Source organism: Colletotrichum acutatum, assembly GCF_030867785.1.
Source record: "Colletotrichum acutatum strain CBS 112980 chromosome Unknown BDZ83scaffold_72, whole genome shotgun sequence".
NCBI lineage: Eukaryota > Fungi > Ascomycota > Sordariomycetes > Glomerellales > Glomerellaceae > Colletotrichum > Colletotrichum acutatum.
Window position 1 is genome coordinate 1 of NW_026849066.1, and position 13,305 is coordinate 13,305.

General features: G+C 52.5%; 3 protein-coding genes across 3 annotated transcripts; 2 read left to right on the forward strand and 1 right to left on the reverse strand.

Annotated features, from left to right (window-relative positions):
* Positions 1 to 6,425: 6,425 nt before the first annotated feature.
* BDZ83DRAFT_627560 (uncharacterized protein) lies at positions 6,426 to 7,304 on the forward strand. The gene is made up of 2 exons (XM_060508643.1): positions 6,426 to 6,799; positions 6,854 to 7,304. The coding sequence occupies exons 1-2, from the start codon at positions 6,659 to 6,661 to the stop codon at positions 6,980 to 6,982; spliced, it is 270 nt and encodes an 89-aa protein (XP_060362953.1). The 5' UTR covers positions 6,426 to 6,658; the 3' UTR covers positions 6,983 to 7,304.
* Positions 7,305 to 8,070: 766 nt separating this feature from the next.
* Positions 8,071 to 8,689, forward strand: BDZ83DRAFT_627563 (uncharacterized protein). Its single transcript, XM_060508644.1, has 2 exons — positions 8,071 to 8,188; positions 8,245 to 8,689. Exons 1-2 carry the CDS (start codon positions 8,180 to 8,182, stop codon positions 8,482 to 8,484), a joined length of 249 nt encoding a protein of 82 aa, XP_060362954.1. The 5' UTR covers positions 8,071 to 8,179; the 3' UTR covers positions 8,485 to 8,689.
* Positions 8,690 to 10,373: 1,684 nt separating this feature from the next.
* Positions 10,374 to 12,202, reverse strand: BDZ83DRAFT_627567 (uncharacterized protein; the record flags this gene model as incomplete). The annotated part of the gene is made up of 1 exon (XM_060508645.1): positions 10,374 to 12,202. A coding segment is annotated over exon 1 (1,331 nt), but the record flags the coding sequence as incomplete, so codon positions are not given.
* Between the last annotated feature and the right edge of the window lie 1,103 nt (positions 12,203 to 13,305).

The following is a 13,305-nucleotide window of genomic DNA, read 5'->3' on the forward strand; positions in this document are numbered from 1 at the left end:
GCTAATATGCTTGGTACACTGACTCAGCCCCTTTCTGGTCACGGCGCAGACCTGAGTACGAGTCATAGAGGCGCTCGAGGCCAAGTTACCTCTTTGCAGGCAATAAATCAGGTTTCACGATCCCAGAGTAGCGTTGAGCATGCGTCGTCTCCTTAGCACTAACGGTAAATTTGTGCCATTTCTATTGGCGCCTCACAACAAGCCTGACCTTCATCGAGCCCGGGCCAAGGACAGACTTCCATAGCTTCTTCGGCAATCAACTTGGTATCAGATCTCCCGATTATTTTCAGCTATCTTCACTGAGAACCTCCTGACAAGATTATGCTTGATCACCGAAGCCTTACGTACCTTGAGACTTACAGACATAGCTTCAGGGAAGCCATCTATGACTACGACACTGTTTATTTAGCATCGCAGTCTTAACTTCTGTTAACATACTCACTACGACTAGCTGGCCGTAACACTTGGCGGCTGCTTTGCGCTTGTTTAGTATAACCCGGAGATTGTGTCGTCCTGGGAGGGTTCCGAATTCCCGGCGCCGGAGTTATCGAAACCTGCGGCATTATAGTAGAATATGCGATACCGTTTATCGTCCTTCCTAGCAGGGGTAATTAGCGTTGGTACTACCCGGTACTCTTCGGTTGAATAGGAATTCCTGGAGCCCGATCTTTTCCGTGCGCATCTGGACCAAGAGTGCGCTTTGGCGTTTACTAAGGCCTTCGTAGAGTCCGAGGACCTTCTTCGTCGGCTTGGGCGTGAGACGGAACGATGTTCTCCCTCGCGTCTCGGTTTCCCAATTGGCTTGCCACGCGTGGTGGGACTGTTTATGCGACCATGTCTTGACTGTCGACCTGAGTTTGAACAGGGCTCTCGGCTTGTCTGCCCTGGAACCTGTCTGTCTGTCTGGCCTCCATCCCGTCGCCTTCTTGGACGCGATGTCTGCTGCTTCGTTGCCCTGGATGCCGACGTGGGCTGGCACCCACCGGAGCTCGACTTTGAGTCCCTGCTCTCGGAGGGCTTGTGTCTTTTCTGCGATGGTCTTGAGAAGGTATGCGCCGGACCTCCCCTTTGGTTCGGCTGACGATCTAATGGCGGCCTGGTTGTCGGTGTGTATGAAGACTTTGCTTCGGTGGTTTCCCTTTTCCTTGTCTGCCTGCGCCATCTCGAGGGCCAGAACGATGCCCTGCAGCTCTCCCGCGTAGACTGTCGATGTCGTGTCGTCCCCCATGTGAGATTTCCTAGTTTGCTGTGTGGTTGTGCAGACTGCTGCCGCTCCGATCTGACCGTCGATGCCGCTGCCGTCTGTATAGATGTGGGCTGCGTCGGTGTTCTTTTCCAGACAACGTTCGTGTTCTTTTTGGGCCTGCTCCATGCCTCCGGCGATGTGGATACGCGGTCCCTGCCACCACGGAGGAGTGATGAAAGGCGGTATGTGCTCGTGCTCGTGTTGTTCGTTGGTTACATCTTGTCCATCGTGTAGTCGTTTTGTTATAGTCTGTCTTGGGCTCATTTTCTTTCCTCTGCGTGCGGTGACTTCGGCCATGCCTACTCTGCTGATGGTGTCGATGTTGTGTTTCCATATCTGTTGTTCGATTGGCATAAGATGCATCTCCACATCTAGTGCTGGGAACGAGGTTGCTCTGTATGCTCCGCACATTGCCCTGGCTGCCCTGGCTTGGAGCCTCTGCAGTCTGTTCAACGTTCTCTTCGTGTAGCCCATCTCTCCCCAGCCGCTGTTGGACCACAGCGAGCATGCGTACATCATTTGTGGTATTGCAACACCCTTCTAAATCGTTCTCATCTCTCTCGTCATCACGCCCCACGTGGAGCTGCCTAGACTGCTCAGTGCTGTGATGGTGTTCGTGACCTTGCGTTCTGTCTCGTCGATGTGTTGTTTCCACTTCAGGGCTGAGTCCGTAGTGAGACCGAGGTATTTACAGGTTGTTTTAGGCTTGATTTCTCCCCACTGGCTGTGGAGTGTTGTGCCTATGTCGATTCGGGTTTTCGCTCTTGTGAAGTGTGTAAGCTGGAACTTTTCGGGCGCGAAGACGGACGCATGAGTGAGAGCCCACGTCTCGGCTTTCCGAAGCGCTTCTTGGAGCTTCTGGCAGGTTTCCTCAGTGCTGTTTCCCACGGCTAGGATTGCTACGTCGTCGATGAAGCCGGTGGCTGTCGTATCTCCGGTGTCATTGCAGCTGTCCAAGAGATCTGCGTTGTAGAAGAGGTAGAGGATTGGCGAAAGAGGCGAGCCTTGTGGGATGCCAGTGTCGAGTTTGTAAGTTTCGGACCGGAACCCGTCCACGTGGATCTCCGTCTCCCGGCATCCCAGGAAACTGGCAATCCAACGCACCGTCGCTTCGTCGATGCGTCTCTTCCTTAGGTTATGCAGGAGTCGGCGGTGCGAAACGTTATCGAAGGCGCCTGACACGTCCAGGAGAAGTAGGCTTGCCACCATTCCCTTCCCTGAACCCCAGGCTTCGTATATTTTATCTACGATTTGATGTAGTGCGTGTTCCGTCGACCGACATCTTCTCCCGCCCATGTGGTTATCTGGCAGCAGTCCATGTGATTCGGCAAGGTAGCTCAGTCTCCTCGCTATGATGGCATCCATGATCTTGCCTACCGTATTCAGAAGGGCTATCGGTCTGTATGCTTTGGGCACTGTGTAGTTGTCTTTACCTGGCTTCCTAAGCACCACCGTGGTGAACTTTCTGAAGTGTTGTGGGCAATATCCTAACCGGAGACTCTGGTTGAATATGCGGACGAGATGTGGCGTGATCCATGGTCTCGCCACTTGAAGTGCCAGGTTCGTGATGCCGTCGGGGCCCGGGGTTTTCAGCGGTGCTGCTTCCTGGATGGCGTCCTCTACTTCACTGTCCGATACTGGCGGCAGGCCAATCTGGTTGCTGTACGATGCGTTGTCGATGTCTTCGAGGTTTGCCTCTGGCGGCGGGGGGAAGAAGGTCTCCTTGAAGAGCGCTGCTTTCTCTTCAGGCGTTGTGGCGATCTGGGGCGTGTTGGGGTTCTTGATTTCCGGCGTGACGGTTGGCGGCTGGCTCTGTCTGTTCCGGGCCCATTTGGCGATCTTCCATAGCGATCTGGGTGATTCGGCCGCTGTTTCTACCGCTTCGCGATGTGCTTGTTGTAGAGCTTTCTTTATGACGCGACCTTTTCTATTCCGTGCCTCTCTGTACGCCTCCCAGCTCTCCTCTGTCTGTCGCTCGCTGTAATCGCGGCGGAGTCGTTTCGTCTCGGCCAGGATGGCTGCGCACTGCTCGTTCCAGCCTCTCCTAGACTTTGGTGAAAGGGTGCTAGTCGGGACCGCGGCTTTGATAGCGGCTAAGAGGGCGTCTATGATTGTCTCTACATATCCGTCGAGCGCTACCTTCGTTCTTGGCCTTCGTAGCTGCGGCAGCGATCCCCGGAGCGTCTCGACGAATGTTTCCTTATCAACAGCTTTCCACTTCCGCTTCTCCTCTCGCTGTAGCTCGGTCACTGCTATGTGCAGGGACGTCGCTATGGGTAGATGATCGGAGCCATGGTCGATGTTGTGATCTACTTCGCATCTGATCATTCGGTCAACGAGACCTACAGTTACGAGACAGAGGTCGATAGTTGTCCGGTGATCTCCTTCTTCGTACGTTATGGTTCCCGCTCTCAGTTGACTCGTGAGGTTCATGTCGTCCATTAGATCTAAGAGCTCGGTTGCTTCGCGGTCCGGCGCTCGGATATCGCTGCCTCCCCAAAGCTCATGGTGTAGGTTGAAGTCACCGACGACGATTTGCTCAACGTGCTGGTGTGTTTCCAGTGTTGTTCGTAGCTGCTGTAGGACCGGCTGTCGATCTTCCTCCCGCGGTGACGGGTTGTACACATTATGTAGCACTAGGCTTGTTTCGGTATCGTCATCTGTTGCGATAACCAGAGTGCAGATATCTCTGCTGACCTCCCTAAATTGCCATCGAGAGTGGTCGAGCTTCTTGTTGATGAAGAAGCAGACCCTGGCTGGGCCTCTTTCCTCGCTGGAAGGGTAGCACAGGTGGAACCAGTCCTTGGCCGGATGGTGCGTCGTTGCGCTGTAGGGGTTCCTCCACGGTTCCTGAATAGCAATGATGTCGTAATTATCGATGTTCGGGTCACGGAGAAGTGCCGCCATGACGGTATCCTTCGATTTTCTTACGTTGTACTGTAGTATTGTGAGTGTGTGTTGTGCGTTCATTCGCTATCGTCGACAACGATCTCCATCGCTGTGCTGTTGCTTATCGTCTGCGTGTCTGCCATCTGCGTGTTGGGGTCGAGCGCCTCGAGCGCTCTTCGCGATCGGATAATTGTGCGTCTCGGACGCGTATTCTCTGCAGCTACGGTAATCGTCTCCTCCGATTCCTGGGTTGCTGTCGGGTTAGGCCTCTTCTGGATCTTCTTCGTTGGGGACCGGCTCCGGCTCGGACGATTCTCCTGGGATTGTCCTGGTTCCAGTGGCGGCCGTGTGATTCTCGGGTTCGGCCTGGTCCGGATTTCCGGTCCTAGGGCCGGCGGCGGGGCCGTCTGTTCTGGATGGTATCTCGACCGTTGGCCGTAGGCGGCCTTGATCTTGGCCTTCTCGCGGATCCTGGTAGGGCATCCGCCGTGCCATGCCTCGTGTTCGCCGTAGCATGCGGCGCATTTCCTTGGGGTCGTCGTGTCGCTTTTCGCGGGGCAATCTCGGGTCGCGTGTTCTTGCGCGCAGTAACCGCATGTTGTCGTTGCCTTGCACTGGGTCCCTATGTGGCCGTATGCGCAGCACTTGAAACACTGCCTCAGACGGCACTGTCTGTCATATCGTTCGCATTGGAATACCTGGCCTTGCCAGATGAGTCCCTCGTCAATAAGTTTATTGGCGTCTTCTGCCCTTGAGAGCTCCACAACCACTGATGATGCCGTCTTTTTGCTGGCTGACTGTGTCAGCCAGCCTACGTACTTGATGTCTGCTCTGGGAATGAATGCTTTATTGTCCTGCAGCAGGACGTCTCTGATTTCTGTGAAGCGATCCATGTTCATGGAGCTGGTTCTGATGCCATGCGCTAGCACTCCGTAAGTTGGGATCCGCACCGCGGCTCCGTTACCGATGTGGTTTACCCAGTCCTCGGCAAATTGCCGGAGGACCTCCATGTCTTTCGTCGTTGCTGTCTTGACGCTCAGGTCGCCGCTCTTGAGTTGATTGGCGGACACGGTCTTGAGCTTGCGAATGTGCTCGTTGCTGCTTTCTTCGATGGCGCGGTCTACGTGCGCCTTGAGGCTACGGGGGTTCATGGCTCTTATGCTGGCAATGGTGATGGGGTCTCTAATGTTCACAATGATCTCACGTAGAGTCTGGGTCTGGGACGCTCTCTGGTTATAGGGGTTATGCATGCTCCCTGCAAGTCCTCCTCGGGCGGCTACGCTAGCATATGACTGCACGGTGTTCCCCTGATTCATCGGCTCCAGTGCTTTGATATCCTTCACGACCTTGACCGCCAGCTCGCTGGCTTTCCAAGCCTCCTTAGCAGCCGCGTTGGCCGCGCGCGTTGTGTTGGTATTTTCCTTGAGTTCGACCGTGTTCTGCTGCATGGCAATTCTGATGCTTCGCGTGTCGCGGGTGGTGTTTTCGCTGGCTGTTTTGGTTTCTGCACGTAGGCTTTCGATGGCTTGGTGGAGGTGTCCGAGTTCGGGTAGGTTTTGCATTTTGACAAGCAGAGAGAGGGTTGCGATGAGCGTGGCCCTCACAGCTTGCGGGTTGAGGGGTTGTCCGTTTGCGGTATCGATTGATTTGACTGCTGTCTGAAGGTGTCTGTTAAGTTGGGTAGCATGCTCTCGATGTTGCGTTGGCCATAGTTGCTCCTGGGGCCATGGGGTTGCCATGGTGCCTGCGTCGCTTATGGGCTTCACGACGAGCACACGGCTATCCAATTGACCTTTCGGAGTGTGTTGTGGCGCTGTTTTGGCTCCGATTTCAAAAATTTCGTTCTCGCTTTTGTTGATGTTTTTTCGCGTCCGTTCCTTATCTTATTGTGTGATCGTGGTCACGCGACTTGTCCATAGTTCTTCCGTCCCGAGAGGAGTCACTCTGAGTTCGTACTCCTGCATATATGGTGTGGTAGCCGCCGCGGTCCTGTGGGGCAGGCCCTGGTCTTGCAATGTGTGTTGGGTCGTAACATGTTTGGCCGGAACCACTATTGGGAGCCGTCAAAGGGGTTTTTCATAAGTCAGGCGTACTAGCGTAATCTCGTCCAAAACCTAATCGGCTTTTGTAACTTCAATCATCTGCTAAATAACTAAGGAAGCTTTATTGAGGCTTGACTCGTGACACTCGGGTCGTAATTTATTATCAGAATGACCTTTCCCAAAGAGTTGCCTGAAATGCGTCGTTTTTAAAAGTCTCCGTGTCTGCAAGTTCCGGAAAGGAATTAAGTTTGCACAGCCTCGATTACAACGCTAGGTAGGACATCGTCTTGCTTCAAGTTGCTTTGACTGAGCTGGGGGACCAATCTCTTCTCTGATCTATAAGTATGTCGCAGAGAACCGCCTACCATGATTGCCTGAAGAGATATATTAAGCTGAATCAAGCGCCGGTTGACTACATTGGGTATCTATCACACTCCATTACGAACAAACGTATCGGTACACGCGTGTGACCAGATACACCATGCGTCTCAACGTCCTCGTACTGTTGTTCTGCTCGACTGGCGCTCTCGCACAACGCACTTTAGGCTGTCGTATGCCGAATAAGTCTCTGAATCCAAGCCCAAACATTTGTAACGCTGCCGGTGGCACGTTTGTGATGATTGTAAGGATATTGAAATCATCTTACCTGTCTTCATCTTACTTACTCACCACACAGAATCGTCAACCTGGTTGTTGTACTAGGGGAAGGGATGGTCCTGTTGTCACTGAATCACGTTTTATTAGCGGATGCAACGCCAACGGGGGTTTTGTTAGTGGGCCAGAGGTGCTGGCTAACTCATGTTAAAAAGAGGCTAGGGTGAGACGGCCGAACAGGCAACCAACATGCACATTGTATCACGCGGACGACAGAGACAAAAACACTCAAAAAGGCCCTCCACCTGTGACCATTTTTCGCTGGCATCACATATCGGGAGTTATACTCAAGAAGTATGAGAATTTGTTTGTCGAGGACTACATTCGCATGTTTTGGTTTATTTCTACATACGGTGCTTCCACAATCGTAGTAATTATGTATTATCTCGTACATATTGCAAATGGAAGCCTTGTCCCTACCACAAGGTAGTTGGCTCGAACCGTGGGTTGACGAAGAGGTCAATTGAACTATATGATCTTCTGCGTGAGGTGGAAAAGGGAGGTTCCAGCCGTAGGTTGGACAGGCCACGATTATCGTAAGTATGGTCTGTAAGTGGCCCCTGGGCGGGCCGGCGGCCGCGAGGTCGAATTCGACTTCCAATCCGACAATTCGGCAATTACACGTTCAGCAAACAGACTCATTCCCAGCACACCCACCTTCTTGGGTCCTTGGTCGTGAGGCTTCTTGGCGAAAGCAGAGGACCTGCACCTTTTGGACTTCCCCATTCTTCCACGCCAGTGCGTCGCTATCACGGCGGTTGAGGGACGGGCTGGCAGCCGCCAGAATTCGAAACGGGGTTCGAAGCCTCTTAGCCCTTGAAGGCAACAGAGAAGGGGAGGCTGGAAGACTCAAGCTCCAAGCCTGGGGCCACCAGAGCTACCATCGCCTTCGAGGCGATCTCCGTCTCTTGCAATGTGGATAATGTTCCGATACACGAAGCGGTCGAGAAGTCGCGGGATGTCGCCCTTAACATCCGTAACCCACTAGAGCAACTAAAACCAGGCGCAAAAGCCGAAATTGTCAGCGACTGAGGCGACTATACTCCGACTTATTGCGAGAGCATCATGCTCTCGAAGAACTTACTAGTATTCAAAGCCCAGCACTCCCGTGTGGTTGAGGTTGCTGCCGCGAAGGTGCTCCGAACGCCATCATACCGCGTGGACTTGGGTACACCGGACCAATCAGCTTCTGAGATTGCACGCATATGTGAGATGTGGCTGAAGGAGTTCAAGAACCATTCCAAACTATTTCAGCACGTAAGTAAGCGCTATCTGCATTACAACTATCGCCTTCGAAACGGAATTGACTGGCCTTTCATCTCATAGGCGGCCATTGTACGCCTCTACGATGCCGATGCTAGACTTCTGTCATTCTCTACGGAGCATGTCGCGGCACCAAATCTCTCCTCTTACCGCCTGCCTTTTGGGAATCGCACTTCAGTGGCTGACGAGGCGGTGCCGATCCTAGCTGTTATGTCCACTGCAATTGCCCATGTTCACAGTCAGGGTATTGTGCACAATGACGTCAAGCCAGCGAACAGTCTCTTCGAACGCATTCGCAATGATGTTCTCATTGACCTCGGCCTTTCGTCCGAACTGAAGGACACCACTATTCACGTTGGTAGCTCACCGTGGTACGTCCGGCCCGAGTAGGGTATCAATGGTAAACGAGGGGCTTCGCCCTAGGAGTTGTAATGCTTTTTGTGTTGAGGGAGATTCCCCTCCCAGACTTGCGGCCCGGACTGAACTGGGTGATTGCCGGCGTGGGGAAAGGAGGATCACGGAACACAGCTTGGGATACTGTTATGGGCCCAGCCCTCGTGAAGCAACGCAGGGGTGATTCAGTATATAGAATCTAAGCTAGAGAGGAGGAGTTTGGAGTGGGGATTTCGCGGAGGAAAAACGCTCAAGCAGAACCTCTGCGGAGGCAGCGCGGTAAGCGGTGGCAGAATCCGGGCTGAGGCCCGGATCCACTAATCGGGTCCAGCCCGTAACAGATACGATGCTCTAACGGTTGGAAATCGTAGAGCAAGCATTCTGCAGCTCCGGCGCCTTAAGCACCCTTGGCTGAGCACACTGGTGAGAGAAATACTGGTTACCGTCTCCAAGAGAATTGGTGTGAGCGAGCTCCTCGACGTCAAGGCCTGGCCAGGCGTTATTGATCGCTGCTGCTCAGTCGAGACCCATAGTTTCTGAGGCACGGATCCACGGACTTCGAAGGTCTTGGTCGATGGCAGCTTTTTGACGAAAACACCCCTCAGCTTTAAACTCAACCGCGTCTTCCAGAAAACCTCAAGCGGGAGAAGGACAGTTTGTTGGGAGTCCTTGGGTGACCCATTTGATCGTTGGCAGTCGACCTTCACTTGACCGAGTCAGGAACAAAAGCGGGCTGCGGATCATCGTATCCTGCGTCAGGAGACTCGGATAACTGACTCATCCACATATTGTCCTAGTCAGTAGCCGGACTGCTCTGGAGGGAAGGGCCGCCATTGTCCGACTCGTAATCGAACACGGAGGAACTTCGAGTAATTCGATCGAAGACCTGGTTTCCAGACATGTTGTCGACGAACTGTTGATCATCTTGAGTTGAATGGTGGTATGTACAATACAGTACGGAGAAAACGAAGAAACGTCCATGGTCGCAGTCGATCGCGCACAATTATGACCAAAGGGACCAGGCCTAGTCGTCCCTCAAATCAAGGAACAGCTCTTTCGAAGAGTCGGATTCGTCTCAGGACATTGTGGGTTCTGATAGTAGTGGTTCTTGAAACCATCTAGACAGCTAGTGACAGCTGGTTTGGACGGAGATGTGTCTGTCCTGGGCCTAGGTGATCCAGAACGCGCCGTTCGGTAAAATCAGACCCCAGCCTGATGACACGGGAGTCAACGCGACTCCAATTACGCACGGACTCAACCACCAAGAGACCCACTCGGCCCGGGGACACAAGCAAGAAGAATGGATGTTGCTGATTCCACGGGTCAATCGTCCAGAGAGTCATAACTGGCGCAAGCTGTTGAGTGTAGTCCGTGGGTAGCGGCCTATACCGTTCAACCTGCTGGTAACCGCCCGCAAGGGCTGTCATCGCCGCACTGCGACCGGCCTATATTGAACCTATGCGGTCCGTGGACCTCTTACTTCATTGTGAAGTCTCCACCAATGCACTACTCAACGAGACCTTTGTCGACTTACCTACCCTGGTTGGATTACCATCTAAATTTGACGCAAAGTCACGGATGATTATGGCTTATGCTTGGACATCAAAGTCTCCTAGTGTGCCCACGGCCTGTGCGCCCGGACCGCATGCGATCAGTGCAGAAGGGACACTTAAATTGCACATAGTTGTTAATACTGTATACAGACCGCAGCATACTGAGATGGATTTTGGCCTGCTATTCAGAGCCAAAGATGAATTCTTTGAAGTAGACCCTACAGCGACTCGCTCCTCGCACCGTAGCATGCCATCCTGTCTTCATATTTTGTGTGCAAGCTGAAGGTATCAGCCATTACCAGATGTTTGAAGAGGATGGAATGTACAGTTTGACGTGTGCACAATATTGTACCACTCCTACAACAGCATGCCATCGGAGGTCTAGGCCGCTACCAGATACGAGGATGACACGTCAAAGACGGCTTAGTCGCGATCGCTCTCAGCCTTGCTCTTGGTAGAGTCAGCTATTTTGGCCTTCACATACAATCCTACTCTAGGACAACGGCGGGCAGGCTCGAATGGCTGAAGACAAGTTTGGACGGCACGAGGACCCGCATGGGACGTCAATGATTGGTGGACAAGTTCGAGGACGCGCATGGGACGTCAACGGATACGGCCCAAAGACAGGCTTGGACGGCATGAGGACAACGGTGATGGGTGGCCTGAGAAATTTCTTGGACGTTTCACGGACAAGCTCGGACGCTGGATTATTGACGGCGTAAACTCGATTATGTCAATCTATGCATCAAGATCCCTAAATCGGAATTTTCCCCCGCTTATCATCCGTGAGGTAAAGGCAGTCGTGGCCTTTTCGCACAATTTCTCCGTAGCATTCTTCCGCCAACAGCGGGTAGCCCATCGGTGAGAAAGGTAGTACACGGTATTGTACCATTAATTGTTGAATGATACTTCCGATTTGATTAGGCCCATTTCTGTCGTCAAGATTTATGTCTACATGGCGCTCTTCACGATTGATTCCCGCTTGAGTGATTTGCAGTCTAACCCGCCGCGTTCTTGTATTCGTGGAATCAAGTGTGACCGTTGAATCTGCGTGCCGTGTGGCCGCATGATCCCGTGACTCTTTTGTCCGGTGGTTCTGGACATGTTGGTGATTCTCACTGTGACTTGGCTCTGCTCTGCTTCCACCGGCAAGATAGGCTATATCTTTGTGGAAAATGGCTTTGTAGATCGATCGAAGAAGGAATAAACTTGTAACTTCCTTCTTTTTAACGATCGGCTGTTGGTCGAGGACCTCAACGACAAGATTCGGGCGGTCCATCAAATACGCTTTGGAATCAAGCCATGGGCGCACGTGCATCTTCGTAGTGGTTGCATTGGTGGTAAAAGCGCTGTAGGTCTGTCTTTTTGGCCCATGTTGGTGTCCGGAAAATGCTTGAGCAATTTGACCAATGATAGCCTCGTCTGCCACGGAGTTGTAATCCTGGTCCTGCGAAGACCGGACTAATGCCATTGCCTGCCTTGCTATCTCCCGATGAGGAGAAAGCTTTTTGAGAGAACGAATTTCATCATTGTCAAAGCCCAGTTCAACGGCCAGACTTGCGAATCTTGGCAAGAGGCTAGGATCGGTGCGAATGGAGTGGAATTCCCTCATCGCGAACAGCCATAGTCGCCTCATAGCAAGTTGAAACTGAGCCTCAAGATTATCGAATTCGTCTAGCAGCGGGCTTTCTGGCTGTGCTGGCAAGGTCGGTGGGTTAAAGCTCTGAAGGAGCATCCTCCGAACAGTCGGGCCCCTTCGCTTCATAGGGACTAGATGCTTCATACTATTGCCGCACCGTTCGAGATAGCCGAAATCTTTGAAGAAAGTTGACAGAGATGGAATCGGGAAGTCGAACGAGCACAGCTTCGCGAATGCTGCTACCCGTTCGGCTTGGCTGAAATAACCGAAAATATCGCCTCTGAGGATGATGCCACGGAGCGCCTGCTCATCTGACGCAGAAAATTTCGGACACCTAAGCTGAACAGCCTCGACGGTGATCCAGTCGATCTTCTCTAATTCACTTTCGTTGCCCCCGGCGAGTTGCAACCAAGTATCATAGACGAAGTGGAGGTAACTCAGTAATTCCTGCATATGTGGTCAGTGTATTGCTTCAATAGAAACAGGAGGGCTCGATGCATACCTCGTCGCATCTCAAGCTGATGATTTTGTGAAGGGTTCCTACCACAAGTCCCGGCCACATTCCTGGAATGCGCGACAATCTTTCAAATGCAGCATGAAAGCCCCGATGTTCCAGAACCTGTCTCATGCATCGCTTTTTGTGGGCAGTGAGCGCAACTTCCGAACGAGTGTCGGGGCGGTCCCCCAGGTTCACTCCACGTTGCAAGGTTTTGAAAAAGAATTCCGTTTCAGTGGAGCAACTCCCTCGATAAGCCTGCGGTTCTGCCATTGTCTCGGAATACGTTCCAAGAAATGAGACGGACTACGTAAAGTACCGCTGTATGATTTCCTTAATAATAAGACGGTTGTGTCAACTGAGCCTGTTTTTAAGTATCTGATGTACTGTATCCTTGAGGCCATGCAGACCTGTTCACACGTTTGCAGCATTCTGCACGCGACAACCGGTTCGAAGCCATTTTCGGGCTTCAATGGGGTTCATGGAGAGCTGGGCCTGGTCAAGAAGGCTCAGACCACTTGTGTAGGAGTACGACGATATGTTCAAAGGAGCACATCCTGGTGGCAACGCCGTTTTGAAGCAACATCTGGCGCGACAAGGCATTGCCTCGAGGAGTCACGCCGGTGACGAAGATATTGCTCCAAAATTGGCATCAGAAGTCTGTTGACATTTGGCTGCGGAGATGCTTCTGGCCACAAACGGCTGCTGGCATGATCCGAACACGCTTTCGATTGCTGGCCAGAAAAAGTTTGGCTGACGAAGTGTGGTCTTGCCGCCCTTCCCCAGCTCCGTTGTCGGAACTTTGGAGTATATGGTGGCCAGGGCTCAGCGGCTAAACAGCAATTTCCGGGGAAAGGTACAGTTTTGTGCACATGTCGCTTCTTCTCTCACAAACACTCTCAATGTTTGAAAAGCCGAAAACTGCTGTGATGGGTCTCCACAGACCTCTGGTAATGGCTACAGCGACTGGTTTGCAGACAAAATATGGGTCAGGATGGCAAACGACAGTGCGAGTGGCAGCGCGTAATCAAGAGCTACTCCAAAGCATCCATAACCGGCTTTCATAGCGGTCATCCTCGCACATCTGATCGCGGTCGCATGTACACAGTAAGAACGACTATGGGCCCAGC

Excerpts from the sequence above, each read along its gene's own strand:
- BDZ83DRAFT_627560 (XM_060508643.1), top strand. The coding sequence starts at position 6,659 with ATGCGTCTCAACGTCCTCGTACTGTTGTTCTGCTCGACTGGCGCTCTC. Across the intron at positions 6,800-6,853 it reads GTGGCACGTTTGTGATGATT|AATCGTCAACCTGGTTGTTG; the intron begins GTAAGGATATTG and ends CTCACCACACAG.